A 14,112-nucleotide genomic window follows, 5' to 3' on the forward strand; every position below is an offset into this window, starting at 1 on the left:
TCAGCCCCAGTTTCCTCTGAACATATCAAAACACAGACAAATAAACCTTGTCATTTTGAAACGCCAGCACTAGTGACCAGGCTCCTGAACGGCATGTCATCTGGAATATGGTCACACAGTCCTGTTGAAAGTTGTGAAGTGAACGAGCACATACAAGCAAGCAGACACACAACACACACACACACACACACACACTATAGTATACTAGTGCAAATGTTTAAGCTAATAGAAATATGAGACGAACTGAAAGAGACACAGTGAACAAACATTGCATCAGGCTATCTCTGACCTTTTCTTCATCCGTTTGTGGATGAGTGACACACTGTACTGAAGCTCAACATGGTTTCTTTCAAGTCCCAAATAAATAAAGCCTCTGTCTCATCACTGTGGTTTATTCACCTCCATCACTTCTAAAGTGTAAGTAATCAAGCCTTATGATTTGATGACAGATGAGTTTTGTCAGTCACTGACATCTTTAATAAGCTTTATGCAGGAAAAAAATATCTATGTGATGGACATTTCCTCATTAGGAAACAGTTTAAAGTGCCGGCAGAGGGAACTAAATGCGAAAGCATCATAGTACCTTAAACTCCACATCAAATTGACAAGAGACATGTGTTAGTTCAACCCATTTAATTAAATCCTGTTAATACAATTTCACATCAGATCAGATTTATCACATCCTTTACATTAAAATTTCAATTTGTTGCCTCAGAAATTTGACCTGCTGCTGTGAGAGGGCATTAAACGGATCAATACAACAATGGTAAGCCACAACAATTATAAAGAGAATAACAAAATGTAAACATTTCTCATGCAGCAACACTGGTTATTACATTGGCTTGGATATTCTGAAAATTGTAAAGCAATAAAAGAGAGCAACATTTCAGACATGAACCTGGAAAGAGAAATTAAAGCTGGTGCTGGAATGTTTTATTTTTATGATTAAGCTGCATTTCGTTCGGCTTCTTTTGCTTCAAACAAACAAAAATGTGCACACTGTAGAAGAAACTCACCGAATCTTCTCAGTTATCCGATTTTCGACTTTCAAGAAGAAATTTTCTCTTTTTTAGACACCAAAAGATCCAAAAGATAAAAATAACCAAATAAAAATCACATGAGCACAAAAAACCCTACTCCCCTGAAAAAAATAAAATTCTGCCTCAAACTAAACAAGACACATTGATCATGCCTTGGGTGTCGACTGAAAATCACAGCAATGTTTAATGAAGCTGTAGAAACGCTGTTCTGTCAAAGCCTTGTCTTAATGTTTTAGAGAAGATGTGAGTGTGTGTGAGCGAATGATACACACGGTGAAAGAGATGAGTCCGTGTCAGGCCCCAGGTGTGTGACCATAACCTCTTCACCCTTGATTAGTGGTGGTAGTGGACAAGTGATCCATCATGGCTGTCAAGGAAGAGGACGCAATTGGCTGGGTATGTTTGTCACTGTGTGTGTGAGTGTGTGTGTGTGAGTGTGTGTGTGAGAGAGAGAGGCTTGTGCTCTTGTGTTTGTGCTTTGAGTCTCGAGTTTTGCAGTTGCAAATGCTTAGAGGCAATCATGTCATTCAGAGTGTCATCTCCGGCTGAGCTGCATGCAGGGAAGCAGAAGCAAAAGAGGCTCTAACTATGGGGCTGCAATATGATCTTTAAAAACACAAGAATTTTTTTTTTTTAAAAAGGAAACCTTCCTCTTATATAGGAACATATTTTCCAGGAATTTAAATCTTTTCTTTTCCAGATCAGGTGATCAGGTGAACCAAATATCACCACTGGATTCAATAAATAAGACTGACTTGATCCTCCCGTCCTTCTGTTAGCATCTGCTGTCTTCCATGTCCGTCTCTTAGTCTACGGTTCAGCGGCTGTCCATCAGAGCTGATCGTTTCTGATGAATCTGTTGCCCTCTGAGTGCTTGCCATAGTAGATGTAGCGACACTTGGCGAACACTCCTAAAAACAGAAAGAGGAGAGTTCAGTCAGTTTGCTTTAGTACCTGTATATACTTTTCACATTGAAATGCAACCACTGTTTCTAACTGGACTGCATTTCCGTAAACATTTTAGTGTCAAAACTAAACAATCAGCAGTTTCTAGGTTGTAGTATAATAACTGCGGTGCATTTGCAGTGTCATTCGCAGATTAACAACAGCAGCTTTCAACCTGTTGGCAAGACCCTCAGAACACGTCTCTGATGTGGTTTGTTTATAAGAATGACAGGAAACCAAGAAATAGCAAACTTGTAAGTTCATTTTTAATTACATTTAATTCAATTCAATTTGATTTATATTGCACCAAATCACAAAGCAGTCACCTCAAGGTGCACGAAAACCCTAACTATAAAACGATCCCATCTGAACGAGCACTTGGCAACAGTGGGAAGGAAAAACTCCCTTTAAACAGGAAGAAACCTCTGGCAGAACCAGGGGTTCTGCTGAATCCAAACTAGGAGCTGGTTCCGCAGAAAAGGGGCCTGAAAGCTGAAGGCTCTGCCTCCCATTCTACTTTGAAACTATGCAGATGTATTAATATTATTGAAGGCATCTTCAGGCATCTTCAAAATCTAGGTAATAAATTCAGTTTATCTGTTTGACTTTAAAGACACACAAAATAAGCCTGGCTGAGTTTCTAAATGAGAAACACTGAAAGTACACGAAACTGTTTTGTTTACTGTAGTCGTGCAGTTTTAAATGGCAGGACTGAACTGGGTGTGTGTCTCTGCTTCTTGCAGGCGGGTGAAAGAGGCAGTTTCAGAGAGAGACCTGAATATTTGCATTTGCTTCCAATAGATGCAGCATGCAAGTTTAATCAGGAAGGTGTATTTACTGCATTACAGGAACATATTTAAATAACTCAATGCAACACAAGATTATTTACTTTATCCTAAGGTTACTTTACTAATTATGGATTAAATTAACTGCAGGATTTAATGATTATTTTCATTACAAATTAAACTTTCTGGCATAAAATGTGAAACATTTCCAAATATTCTTTACATGGGTCTTCCAAATAAGAGGACATCCTGCTTTTCATAATCTCTACCGCATTTATGTGCATATATTACTTTTCATTAAGGTATCATATTTATACTTAATCAGCAGTTCTTGTGGATGGAACTGCTTAAACTACAGTACTAGTCAAAACAAGCTGAACTTCTGTGCTATTATTTCATAGAAGATAGGCAGAATTACTTTATCAAAGAGGTTTATATATATACCTATACATATATCTGTCTATTCTATATTATTAAAACAGTTAATTTAGATATTAGCTATTTAAAAAAACAAACAAACAAAAAAAAAAAAAACGGAGAGAAACGTAATCTACCGGAATAACAATCAGGAAAATCAGTAAAACCAAGTATTAAAATTAAAGCCACATCAAAGGGGGATGATGGTCTGCAGTGCTATCCTTGCTTTATTGCGAGGCGGTGCTGTCCATGCAGAGAGCTGCCCCGAGCTCCGTATTTGGTTTGCAGACATTGATGTCACATCGCTTCCACTGCCACTTGATGAATGTGGCGGGCTGTACCTAGGTGTCACCTCTCGCCAAATGAGGCAAGGACAAGTGGCATTAGCGCTGTCAATGATCATCTGACAGGAGAACAGATAAAGCTTTCACCATTTTTTTTTCTAAATAGACATCAAGTGCATTACGGGAGGAGGGAGGGGCAGGCCAGATGCAAGGCAGGAAAGGAGAGACTCATTGGAGAGGCAGTGTCGCAGAGGGATGAGGGGTGCTCCAAGTGGTAAGTCCAATCACATAATCCAAAGAGACATTGTCAAGGGCGAGGAGAGAATGGCAACTAAGTGACAGAAAGCAGAGACGGGGACAGAGATACTGGTGCCATATTAGTGCCAAGCATATTCTGATGCCACCCTCAATTCTAACCAAACCTGACACATCGCTCTCTTTCCCCCACTCTCTCCGACTCTTCAAAGTAGGCTCTACCGAGTGACACACACATATGCACACATATAGAGCACGGAGAGACAAACACACACACACACACACACACAGTCCCTGGCAGCAGTAGTGGGTGTTCTGTCAGGCGGCGGAGCTGTACAGCAGCAGCAGAAGCCCACAGGCCCGAGGACAAGCTCAGTCAATCTAAATCTGGACTTTGTAGTGGAGCAGTGCTCATTTCCCCTCATAGCCCAGCTACTTGAGGTGATCCAAACACTGAAGTGTGAGAAGCTGTCACCTCCGATAAAATCCAGGACCAGCTCCGTGCCTGCCTGCTCCCCCGGTGTACGGGGGGTACATACACACGTGTGTTTGTACGTGTGTGTGCATGTGCTTGTCTGACAGTCAGGAGGCTGGGGCGGGGGGGATGAATTCCAGCTGCCGTGATTTGCCTGGGGATATAGGTGCCACGGCTGGAGAGTGGGCTTGACACCACTGGAATCGGGGTGTCTCACAGTGCTCTGATCACATGGGTACCGGGGCCTTTCACATATTCACAGCTTACCCAGCGAGATAGCTCGCGCTCTCCAGGAGTAGGGCGATGGGGAGAAATTACCCACTGCGGTACCAGAACCAAGGCTCCCAATAAGAGCTTACCTAGAGGGGATATATTTGTAGGTTGCAACCAAAGCCTTTCAGAGATAACCTTCACAGATGAAGGAACTAAAGCCAAAGGCCCCTCGAACCTTCACACTCCGCTGAGCTCGTCACTAGCCTGTGGGGACTGAGAAGGATTGGAGGGACCACATTCTGTGATTCTCCAGTACCAATCAGAAAGCGCTGGAAAATGTGTGACCTGTAACTCCACAACAGCGCTAATATATACACTTGTGTGCGATCATAGGAGAAGTGGGAGTTTAAATTAAGGAAAAAAGGGAAGAACAAAGAACAGGCAAGAGGTCCGTCTCCCAGTGGGTGAAAAAGTGCATGAACGTTGAAAGCTCTACATTTCAGCACTACATTAAGCGGTGTGTTTGGTGCATAAACACATTCCAGTTCACTGCATTCCCTTCACAGCAAGTGTTTGCTCTTATTACAAGAGAAACCAGGAGAAAGATGGGGTGGCTGGAGACAGGAAAGGGAATAACTAAGCCAAACTTGGTCTTACATAATGCCCTCTGAGGCCACAGTCACGCCGGTGGGGCTCTGCCTGATGAACTGATACTTAATAAAAAGTGTTACAGTGCCAAACGTGCTAGTGTACAATATCCTCTGTGTACCCTGAGACATGGATGAGCACACTCGAATCAACACCCACACTCTCAACCATGTACACATTATCACAAACTCATACCCCCTTTCATCTCGAGCACACGGGGAGAACGGTGGGAGCAGCCATTAAAGTGACAGATTAACAAAGTGACGGGGAGGCTAACGTTTCCATCATGCCCTGGTGGAGCAACAGTCAGCCCTTTGTACTACATACTGTATGTCACACAGCCCCAAGTTAGACGCAAACCCTCTTGTCTTTATTAAAAGCTTGCACAATTGGTTTTTTGCATCTCCTGCTTGGTGATTGCTGCAGTGTGGGTTCATCGTCAGAAAAGTCTGGTCTTTTGCGAGCTGATTACCCAAAGCATGTGTCCTCCCCACAGGGGCTTGATGGGCCATTCTCCCACAGTGTGAGTAAGCTAACTGTGCAAGCGTCATGTTTACAGTGCTCTAACACCAAATCAACACATACAGCATCAACAGTTGCTGTTGAACACAGAATTTCTTAGTAATAATAAAGTACGGTATAACCAACCACAGAACTGACAAAGTAATCAAGGGTGTTTTATTGTTTTGCTGCATAAGATTAACACAACAAAAAGTCATCAATAAACATTTGAATAGAATAATAATGTATTCCTAATCAAGTTTCATTGTCCTTTGTAGTTCAGAGTATGTTTTTATGTTTCTTTCAGATCATTTTCTGGTATAACCTGCAGAGATGAATGTCATTCTTTTTTTATGTGGATATTTAGGAGAGCATTAGCTACTCCTTTGTTTGAGATTTATGCTGTAATTATTAAATTGTAATACCGAAGAGGCGCCGCCTAAGAGTATTAACTTGGCAAGATAGCGGTAATACATGAAATATGATTGTACAGCAAGTAATAAAATGCATCAATCTGAAGTGTGGTTTTAGATTATACCTGAACAGTCATTGTCTTCTGTTGGTAATGCCTGAAAAGTGGGCTAATCTCCAGCAATTTTACTACATTAACTCCTCACCTGTTAAAGATGCTGTGACCTAACAAGAGACATGAAGAGAAATGTGGAACCAAATCTGATGTAAAATAATATTAGTAATAGTATTAACAGAGAGGTAGTAGACATAGCTTTCGGGTGTCTCAAAACTTAACAGATGGAAGAAGGCAGATCGTGTAAGAGACATAGTTTGTGTAAGAAATAAGGACTTGGACTAATTTTTTAGCTCATAGCATGTGTGGGTCTTGTAGCATTTCATCAGCGCACACTTATAAGAGGAAGACAGAGGGAGTCAGAGAGGGGAGGGAGATGGAGTGGGTTTAATGATTGTTCCCTGCATACAATCAGCTTGACTCTTTTCAAGGGCCATCAATATGTCACAGAAAGACACATCCAACGGATGTAGCTTTTAACATCAAGGTTATCTATTCTTGGCATGAATTCACTCCCTCCACTCCTAGTTTCTTGCCCTGTCCCCTCTCCACATCTATTCTCCCCTCTTGTCTTAACTGCTTCCACTTTGTCTTTCTCCTCCTCTATGCACTCTTCTGCTTTCTGATTATTCACTGATTTTTTTTTGTAACCACACTCTCCTTTTTAGCGACTTAGCCAACAATTTGTGCGTTTCAATCCATCAGGGGGAAAAAATATAACTTGAAGAATCCAATTAACAACACAATTACACTCTCCGTATTATCTCCAAGGGCTGAAATAACACTGGGCAGGTGGGGGATGGGGTCAGATGTTGTTCATCGCTGGCTTCTATAAGAATTGGTGCAAGTGACTTATGGGCTTGGGGCGGAGGCTGCTGTGAGCCAGGGCTATTATTGTGGACACAATCCATCTCCGGCTGTCCTTTTATCAGTTCAGCCCAACGTCATGAGATGGAGTCGCCACCTTCTCTCTATAGGGAAGCCGGTAGATAGATAACCCCTCTGCGTCCCATAAACTAACAGGCAGTAGACTGTGATTCAGCCCACTGAGAGGTCAGCTGGCACACACAGCACATTGCCATGGAGAGAAATTGAATTGTTTCACTTAGTACTGGTGTGCTGGCTATGTGTGGCAGTATGAACTAAGTATATTTTTCTTTTGAGTGCCACTTAAATATTGCCAGAGATAAACAGCAGCAGCAGCAAGCAACTCGAAAGCCAGCACAGTACTGAATGTGGAAATGCAGCACATACTTTCTCTTTCTTGATTTCATATAAATAAGATGAATGAGTGAATAAGATGAAATGAACGACGTAACAGAAGCAGGATCCAGTTAAAAAAAAAAAAAAAAGATGCCATATAGAATAAAATGACATTTCCACACAGTGGTTGCTTCTTAACAGTATTAAGTAGTTGTAAGTAGAGCTACCCCTTAGACAGACTTCCGGTACGTCACAGGGTTAAATCAAAGACACAGAAAACCACTAATACGTCCACACCATGACCAATTTGGAATCACACTTAAGCCAATCTATATATTTAAACACTCATCGTTTAGGTAAAACCTCTCCTTTTTTATTTTTGATGTGCGTTTCTCAGAAAAGCTTTAAAATGGCATGTTCGAACAAAATCCATTGCTATTCAGTCTTAACTAATAGACTCTTATGTCCATTAGTTAGCCTTTTTAAACAGCTGAGGTGTCACCCATCTTTCCCCAGTCCCAAACAAATCTCCTGCTTGTAACTTTAAGAATTAAAGTGACATTTGTCCTCCATCAGTAAAAAATATTTAGTCCATTAAACATAAATAGCTGTCATCATGATGCATGCCCTGGGCTTATGCCTTCCCTGTTCCCCTCCTGGCCGTTTACTGCGGCCAAACAACTGCAGCGCCTGCATGTTCTCAACTTCAGCGTATTGATTAAACTTTTAAATAGCTGCCATATAACCCTGGGACATCAGGAAGATTAATTTGCGTCAATGTTCATCTGTAATTCATTAGCCATTTATACTCTCCACATTCACACAGGCTATCAGGGAAATGCGCCCCATTTTTCACCAAGGCAGAGGCTGGGGAGAAGGGAGAGTGTGTAGGGGAGACAGGAAGGAGGGGATTAAAAAGCCTACAACATAACAGTGAATAGCAAGCCATGTAGGATGCTAAGACATGGCACATGGTGCCGTTTCATAATATTATATAAAATACGGTGATGTATTATACTTTTACTTTTATTGTTGCTGCACAAGCTTTCATTAGGGCCTTATTTCTTTTTCTTTGGGTGTGAGGTATTAAACAGAGACCCTGACCAACACAGAGACAGATGTAGAAACTTTCGACATGATTCAGATGCTATAACAACACACACCGAAGGCCAGCAAAGAATTAAAAAAAAAATGGCTGGCGCAAGTGTGACAGATGGAGAGTTGAAATATTTGCTACTGCCACATCCTGATGGGCTTTCAGAGGAAAGTTGCTGGGTCATGGCTCAAACAGCGCTGATCAATACCAGGTAGCTTTTTCTACATGATTCTCCTTGAGGTAGACAAATAGCACATTCAGACGCTGAAGGCTGGCTGTGTGACTGAAGGATTATGATTTACAATAGCATATATGCAAACAAAAGGTAGGATAACACCCTCTCCTAAAACGACATGCAGTGCACATAACTCAGGATTGTCAAACTCATTTTATATAGTGTGTTTCAAAGAATAAGGCTTCTGTGATCTTAGGTGTGTAGAATAAAAGTTCTGGCAGTTCACTGCTCAAACTGTTCTGTAATTATAAAATCTAAAGTTTTCATAAATTTAAAGAAAATTACATGAAAAAACAGGAACGTCTTTGTCATTTTATTGTATTTATATTACTTAATTATGTTGTAGTATGTGTAATATGAATTGGGGGGGGGGGGGGGATCTTTATCAATAGGAAAAGGTGTAAAACTTCAAAGTGCAAAAATCTATGCACTTGCTCACATTTTTTCAAAGCTGTCCAGTTCCGGCCCTGGGGACATATGTTTAAAACCCCTGGCATAACCTGTGCATTAGCAGGCATGACTGAACCCTTACAGCTGACAAACACTTTAAATTAAAGACTCTAATTGAACACTTTAAATTTATAATCATATATACAGGTAAATGCCTGTCAGTTATCCATCTTTGCACCTTCAACTTATGAGGACGAGAAGGAAATTGAATTCGGGGGCACATAAATTTTGACTGAAGACGAGATTACCATTCTGAGGGGTCTAGTAAAAAAAAAAAAAAAAGAAGAAGAAGAAAAAAGGAAATTAATTTCAGTGACGTTTATTCCATATAGAGCCAGAAGAGAAAAGTAGTTACAGTAGCTCTGGAGGCTGCAGATAACAGGAAGGTTGTTTAAGGTGGAGGACAGAAGGTCTCACTTCCCCCTTTTGAGGGTCTTTTGCAAAGCATACATTGTCATGTAACCAACAGAAACCCAACTGCAAGCACATTAATGACAGGCTGGTTATTTACTCCTAGAGTTCATCTGCTCTTAAAGGCACGTGAAAGTACTAATGACGCAAGTAATCATAAGCGCTCATTTTCTGCACACCACATAGCCTGACACTGATCGATTGCGTTCTTCATTACGCTCGGGACTTCTAATTAAAAGAAAAGCCCAGATAAGTGGTTCAAACCTTTGACCAAAAACACGAAAGAAAAAGCGAAAATCACAATTAGAGATTTGACTGTGTTTGTTAATGACGCCGTTAATAAGAGCGGCTGGTGAGTCGCTCAATGAAGGTTTAATCACTGGGACAGGATTCAATAACAAAAGAGCATAATATTAATCACCAGAGAGTGATAACTTCACTGTTCATCTCTTTGACATTGGAGGAAGGGATGAATTAATGATGCACTCCATCCGAACACATTAAATAATAATTATCAGGCAAAACAGCATGAAAGGGACTGCATAATGAACCCCATTGTCAGGTCAATTACAACCACATAAAACTGTTCAAAGGGAAGTAGCTTGTTACTAGATGGCCATACTTGAAAGGACAGCTGTGGCTTTATCAGTGCAAGGTGCTGGGCAAGCCATTCGCTCCCATATCAGGGCCTAAAATGTGCGGAGGGGGTTGACATACAGTTTATTCTTAGAGGGCACCGAAACTCTGTCTGGCTGCACATGCCTACTGTAAAAAGCTAGAAGCATCAGTGAGGCGTTCAGTGAAGACCACATCGAAAATTGTCTAGCAAGAGATAAATGACATGACAATGACAATGTTTTGCTGGCTCTAAAGCAATGTCAGTCGCTAAGTGCCATGTTAACTAAACTCAACTACACAGACAATGATGGACTTCACGCATCAGTGGACAAAATGGCACCTCACTGCCTGTCAGTGGTAATTTCCATCAAATCAAGGATGGCCAGCAAATTTAGCCATGAGTGTAACTGCTGCCGGAGTTTTACACATGCACTGATAATTTAGGTACACATTGTGCAGTATTTTCCTTCTTCGCCGCGCTATAAAAATCGACAAATTTGGTTTCACTGAGCATTAGGCGCATCAGCTTGTCCTCTAGCTCCACTTTTGATCTAGACATCAATTACTGCATGGCTGCTAGTACTACTCTGAGACACTCTCTTAAACAAACAGCGTGGCAACCTCCAGCGTGACACATATCAATACTGATCTGACGTCTTGTTCCACAGTCGTCCCCCTCAGTTCCTGCCTGGCTGCACCTGCCTGACTGGAGTGTCCAGGGTTGGCTGTACTCCTTCACACTTCCTTCCCCTGCAGACATCAAACACTTATTAGTCCCCATCCTAGGCCTGCTAACTGACTGGCCAGTCTGGGCCACACGGGGACCCCATTATTAGAGTCATTTCAGTGCCCATCCTGACGCCTGTTAGGCAGCTCTCTACCTGGGGCTCCCTGCTCCCTGCCTGCCCGACTGAGTGCCTGGCCAGCCAAACAGTGATTGAACATGACATGGTGACAGAAAACAGGGGAGAAGGGCAATGGAAATAAAAGAACAGAGATGGCAGAGTGAGGCAGACAGAGATGGGAAAGAGGAAGGTGGGTATGCTAGCCAGAGCCCTTGTGGCGTAGGGTGTGCCCATCAACACGGATGAGCGTTAGCCAAGAGCCGCATGTCACAATGATGGAAGAGCTGGATCACTCACATCAGAGCTTCATCTGACTGGAAGATATCAATCTCCAGGCCTAATCCAAAAGGACATGGTAAAATATCCTTTAACATTGCTCTTCCACCCTGTCTTTGTGTGTCCCCTGCTTCTGTAGCAGATGAAAATGTGTGTAACCTTCGTCGTTGGACCTCAATCGACCACACTCATTTTCACATCCCATTTCCTCTGTCTCTAGCACTGACAGTCAAATTATGAGGGGCAAAATGATGAGCAAAATGGTACCTTGACAAATGGCATTTAGCCACTAAATACAGAGAGAAAAAAAGAGAAAAGATTACTTACATATGTGAACTGCTGAGATGTTTTAAATCAGAGAGTTGAGGAAAACCAACATTTTTCTAGTGATGGCGTGGTTAAACTTTGGTGACATCATAGGTTTTTAGCTAAGCATGCATGTTACTCATGCGAAAAGGTAGAAATGTTGTCAAGATAAGAGTGAAACCCCAGTACTTAAGATTTGCTGTTCAGAATTGAATTATTCAGAAATAATTGCAAAAAGTGACACACATGTAGAGTATCTAATATTAGTTAATGCACTTGCAATTGTGCATATGCAATCTGTGCCATTTACCTTGAAGAGGTATGCTATTCACGTCAAAGAACTGACAAGCATATATGATATGTCCTCCTATTTATTCATTTAGTTTGGTATCCCCATCAATTCAAAAAGTTGAGTTTGCTAATCTGATTTGCAACTTTTCACCACTGTAATGTATACAGTTTAGATCTACTCACTAAAGAACTAAAGTTGAAAATCAGGTGGCTGGCTGAACAAAGTCATTGACAGCATTATTGAAACTTATTATATCTACTGAAATAGAAAATGATGCACATATATACACACACATCCATCCATCCATCCTAAAGCTCAAATCATCTCAAACTGATTTCTTGAACATAACAATGAGTTCACTGTACCGAAATGCCCTCATTTCAATTCAATAGAGCACCTTTGGGATGTGGAGCAACATGAGATTCACATCATGGATGAAAGCCTACAAATCTACAGCAAATGTGTGATGTTATCATCTCAATATGGACCAAAAGCTCAGAGGAATGTTTCCAATACCTCGCTAAATCTGTATCATTAAAAATGAAGAGTTGTTGAAGGCAAAAAGGATCCAATACAGTACTTGCAAGGTCTGCCTAACAGAATTGTACATGCATATAGTATGTATTAGATCTGCACAATTAATCAAATTTTAATTTCAATTACAATCCTGGCTTTCTACAATTAAATGTATATGATCGAAGAATATTGAAAATGTCTGTTCCTAAAATATAGTTAGGTCCATATATATTTGGACACTGAGACAAACCTGTTTACTAAAAAATATTTTAATTAGATACATAATGGGGATGGAAATAATGTGTAGATTCTCAGTTTTTATTTGAGAGCATCCGCATTCAAATTGGATGAAGGGTTTAGGAGTTTCAGCTCCTTAACATGTGCCCCTCTTTTTAAAGGCACCAAAAGCTATTTTACGGGCAGCTGTGGGCAATTCCTTTGTAATGTCATTATCAATTAAGCAGATAAAAGGCCTGGAATTGATTTAAGGTGCGGTGTTGCATTTGGAAGATTTTGCTGTGAACAGGCAACATGTGGTCAAAGCAGCTGAAACAAGCCATCCTTAAGCCCATCAGAGAAACTGGTACAATAGTGGGAGTGGCAAAATTTTGGTACATCCTAAGAAAGAAAGAAAGCACTGGTGAAATCGGCAACGCAAAAACACCTGGATGTCCACGGAAGACAAAAGTGGTGTATGATCGCAGAATCATCTCCATGGTGAAGAGAAACACCTTCACAACAGCCAACCAAATGAACAACACTCTTAAGGAGGTAGGCGTATCAATATCCAAGTCTACCATAAAGAGAAAAATGCATCCAAGTAAATACAGAGGGTTCGCTGCAAAGTGCAAGCCACTCAAAAGCCTCAAGAATAGAAAGGCTAGATTGGACTTTGCTAAAAAACATCTAAAAAACTCCAGCACAGTTCTGGCAAAAACATTCTTTGGACAGATAAATCCAAGATCAACCTCTACCAGAATGACGGCAAGAAAAAAGTATGGAACAGCTAATGATCCAAAGCATACCACATCATCTGTAAAACACGGCGGAGGTAGTGTGATGGCTTGGGCAGGCATGGCTGCCAGTGGCACTGGGACACTAGTGTTTATTGACGATGTGACACAGGACAGAAACAGCTGAATGAACTCTGAGGCGTTCAGAGATATACTGTCTGATCAAATCCAGCTAAATGCAGTCAAATTGTTTGAGCAGTGTTTCATAATACAGATGGACAATGACCCAAAACATACAGCCAAAGCAATCCAGAAGTTTATTAAAGAAAAGAAGAGGAATACTCTAAGTGGAATACTCTAAGTCATCCACCCGATCTTAACCACGTTGAGCATGCATTTCATTTGAAGGCTAAACTTCACACAGAAAGGTCCACAAACAAACAGCAACTGAAAGCTGCTGCAGTAAAAGCCTGGCAGAGCATTAAAAAGGTGGAAACCCAGCATCTGGTGATGTCCATGAGTTCAAGACTTCAGGCTGCCATTGCCAGCAAAGGATTAAGTATTAGAAATGAACATTTTATTTTCAGTTATTTAATTTGTCCAATTACTTTTGATACTCCTGATATGAAGGGATTGTGTTTAAAAAAGTTTTAGTTCCTCAAACTTTTATGCAATCTTTTTGAACTACAGAACTAAAACTAGAAAAGAGTTTCTGTCCAAATATTTATAGACCTAATTGTAGAACGCAAAGCAAAAGCAAATTTAGTGCCCCCTAAAGTAGTGCCTGACCGTGTCAGGAATGTAGCACAGTGTAAGTTTTGT

At 41.0% G+C, this 14,112-nt stretch overlaps 1 protein-coding gene across 1 annotated transcript in view; it reads right to left on the reverse strand.

The window, feature by feature from the left end:
• Window positions 1-614: 614 nt before the first annotated feature.
• The window catches only part of lrmda (leucine rich melanocyte differentiation associated), a 203,211-nt gene continuing 189,713 nt past the window's right edge, over window positions 615-14,112 (reverse strand). Inside the window, exon 7 of the mRNA XM_040001994.1 lies at window positions 615-1,951. Within this exon, the coding sequence (XP_039857928.1) occupies window positions 1,872-1,951 (80 nt within the window). The 3' untranslated portion in view covers window positions 615-1,871. The remainder of the gene's footprint in view (window positions 1,952-14,112) is intronic.

This window comes from Simochromis diagramma, unplaced genomic scaffold, assembly GCF_900408965.1.
Source record: "Simochromis diagramma unplaced genomic scaffold, fSimDia1.1 OVJJ01000421.1, whole genome shotgun sequence".
In the NCBI taxonomy this organism is placed as follows: Eukaryota; Metazoa; Chordata; class Actinopteri; order Cichliformes; family Cichlidae; genus Simochromis; species Simochromis diagramma.